The sequence below is a fragment of the Octopus bimaculoides genome, chromosome 6, assembly GCF_046866305.1.
Source record: "Octopus bimaculoides isolate indiv1 chromosome 6, ASM4686630v1, whole genome shotgun sequence".
NCBI lineage: Eukaryota > Metazoa > Mollusca > Cephalopoda > Octopoda > Octopodidae > Octopus > Octopus bimaculoides.
Window position 1 is genome coordinate 109,913,820 of NC_142933.1, and position 2,194 is coordinate 109,916,013.

A 2,194-nucleotide genomic window follows, 5' to 3' on the forward strand; every position below is an offset into this window, starting at 1 on the left:
TAATAATTTATACAATGAATTAAATAACGTAGATATAGTTAAGTATATATATAAAAATATATATAGATTGATACGTCACAGTCCCATTGGTGTAATATCAATAACATCGACGTAACACGATATTAAATATAAATATTTATTTCATAAAGGAGAAATATATTTTGTTTTTGATTATAAACTAGATAATAAAATATGAGATGAAAATTAATAGAAATATTGGTATTCAACGATTAATATAATCGTCGATATGATTATTAAGTGGTGAAGCTAAAACACTTCTACACATTTGAAACGATACACTTGTATCTGATTTTTCTCTTACTGAGATTGGTTCTGCAAATATTATAACACGAATTAATTACACAAAGGATTGTAGAGTATTTTGAATGTGGTTTATATTTTCATAAAGAGTATGGAGTGTAATTATGGTAAACCATCGCTGCTGGATTATTGGCACATCGTCCGGTAGCAAAAGACTGTCATCCACTTTGAGATTTTGATTGGTGTTTGAAAATACCTGAAATATATGAAAAGAACATTGTAAGTTAGGGATAAAAATTAATTGATATTAATACACACACGCACACCAAGTCTCACACACACACACACACACACACACACACACACACACATAAACATACACGCACGCGTATTATGTCCTACCTCCCAAGAGTGTTCTTTGTCTTCACAGTAACACGCTATGATATACATACACATATATACATACATACATATATATATATATATATATATATATATATATATATATATATATATATATATATATATATATATATATATATATATATATATATATATATATATATATATATATATATATATACATACATACATATATATATATATATATATATATATATATATATATATATATATATATATATATATATACATACAGAAATCTTAGGAAAAAAACGCTGAAGAGATTTAAGTTGTAATCGTATGGTAGATAAGAAACGCAAGAACGCTTTGAAATGATTTTATATTTCTCCAAAGGAATCTAGAGAATAGAACCATTGATCTTTGGCAACAGTTCCTTTAAAGAAACTGACCATATCTTTCAAGATCAATTCTACGAATAATATCTGAAATATTTCCATAAACATGAGAATTGTTTAGTGCCATCATATGGAACAGAAAATTAATCTACATCAATTTTACGTGAGGAAATAAAAGAGAAATCGCGTGAATATTCATCCAGAAAGAAGTATTACGAAAATAATTCTTACCGGTAAATCCAGAAAAAGTATCGTATCAACCAAGTAAGAAAGCGTTTGTTTCAAGTAACAATAAAATAAGCCATCAGATGTGGGAGTGAGTTTAGAACAGGCAGCGGGATAATAACACTGTGTCTGTATACGTTTGGCAGGGGCACACAGCCTGTCATATTCTTTTTTCGTCTGATTCTCCAACACAGTAACATATTGACTGAGGGTTGCAGACATATTGGATAGAGCAATCTGTAATAAAGAATTGTGAGAAGTTTGAATATTATTCGACATTGATTAAGATTTCTTATAAAATATAGAATCGAGTTTAGAGAGAAAGTGTATAAATATTTCAAAAAAATATGTTTGATACCATGTCCATACCTTGAATAAGTCTGTCTGCGCGATTGTAATACTGTCTTGAATGTAGAGCTGAGGGAATGTAAGTCCCGTCTGGTTGAGTAGCACTTGAATAAAGTGCTGACAGCTTACCGCAGATGCCAATGGAGTCTTGTGGCACTGTAGAAAAAAACGTGACAAATTATGAGTCTAAGATTTGGACAAATAGGATTAGAAAACAATGGAGTAGAAGTCCATTTACACTAAAGTAATCATTGTAAATAAGTGTCTTAATGAGAACTTAATTAATTAATTTGTGGGTAGTATGTTAAGTAACATACTATTGGAGTGGTATAACAAGAGGTGATAATAATTTGAATAATAATAATAATAATAATAATAATAATAATAATAATAATAATAATAATAATAATAATAATAATAATAATAATAATAATAGTAATAATAATAATGATAATAATGATAATAATAATAATGATGATGATGATGATGATGATGATAATGATAATAATAATAAAAATAATAATAATAATAATAATAATAATAATAATAATAATAATAATAATAATAATAATAATAATAATAATAATAATAAAAAGAAATGG

At 26.5% G+C, this 2,194-nt stretch overlaps 1 protein-coding gene across 1 annotated transcript in view; it reads right to left on the reverse strand.

Annotated features, from left to right (window-relative positions):
* LOC149135371 (uncharacterized) overlaps positions 1 to 1,973 on the reverse strand; it is a 2,188-nt gene extending 215 nt beyond the window's left edge. Inside the window, exons 1-3 of the mRNA XM_089353290.1 lie at positions 1,614 to 1,973; positions 1,251 to 1,481; positions 1 to 517 (exon numbers count right to left, since the gene is read on the reverse strand). The exon at positions 1 to 517 is cut by the window's left edge and continues 215 nt beyond it. Coding sequence (XP_089209416.1) covers positions 359 to 517; positions 1,251 to 1,466 — 375 coding nt within the window. The 5' untranslated portion in view covers positions 1,467 to 1,481; positions 1,614 to 1,973 and the 3' untranslated portion in view covers positions 1 to 358. The remainder of the gene's footprint in view (positions 518 to 1,250; positions 1,482 to 1,613) is intronic.
* Between the last annotated feature and the right edge of the window lie 221 nt (positions 1,974 to 2,194).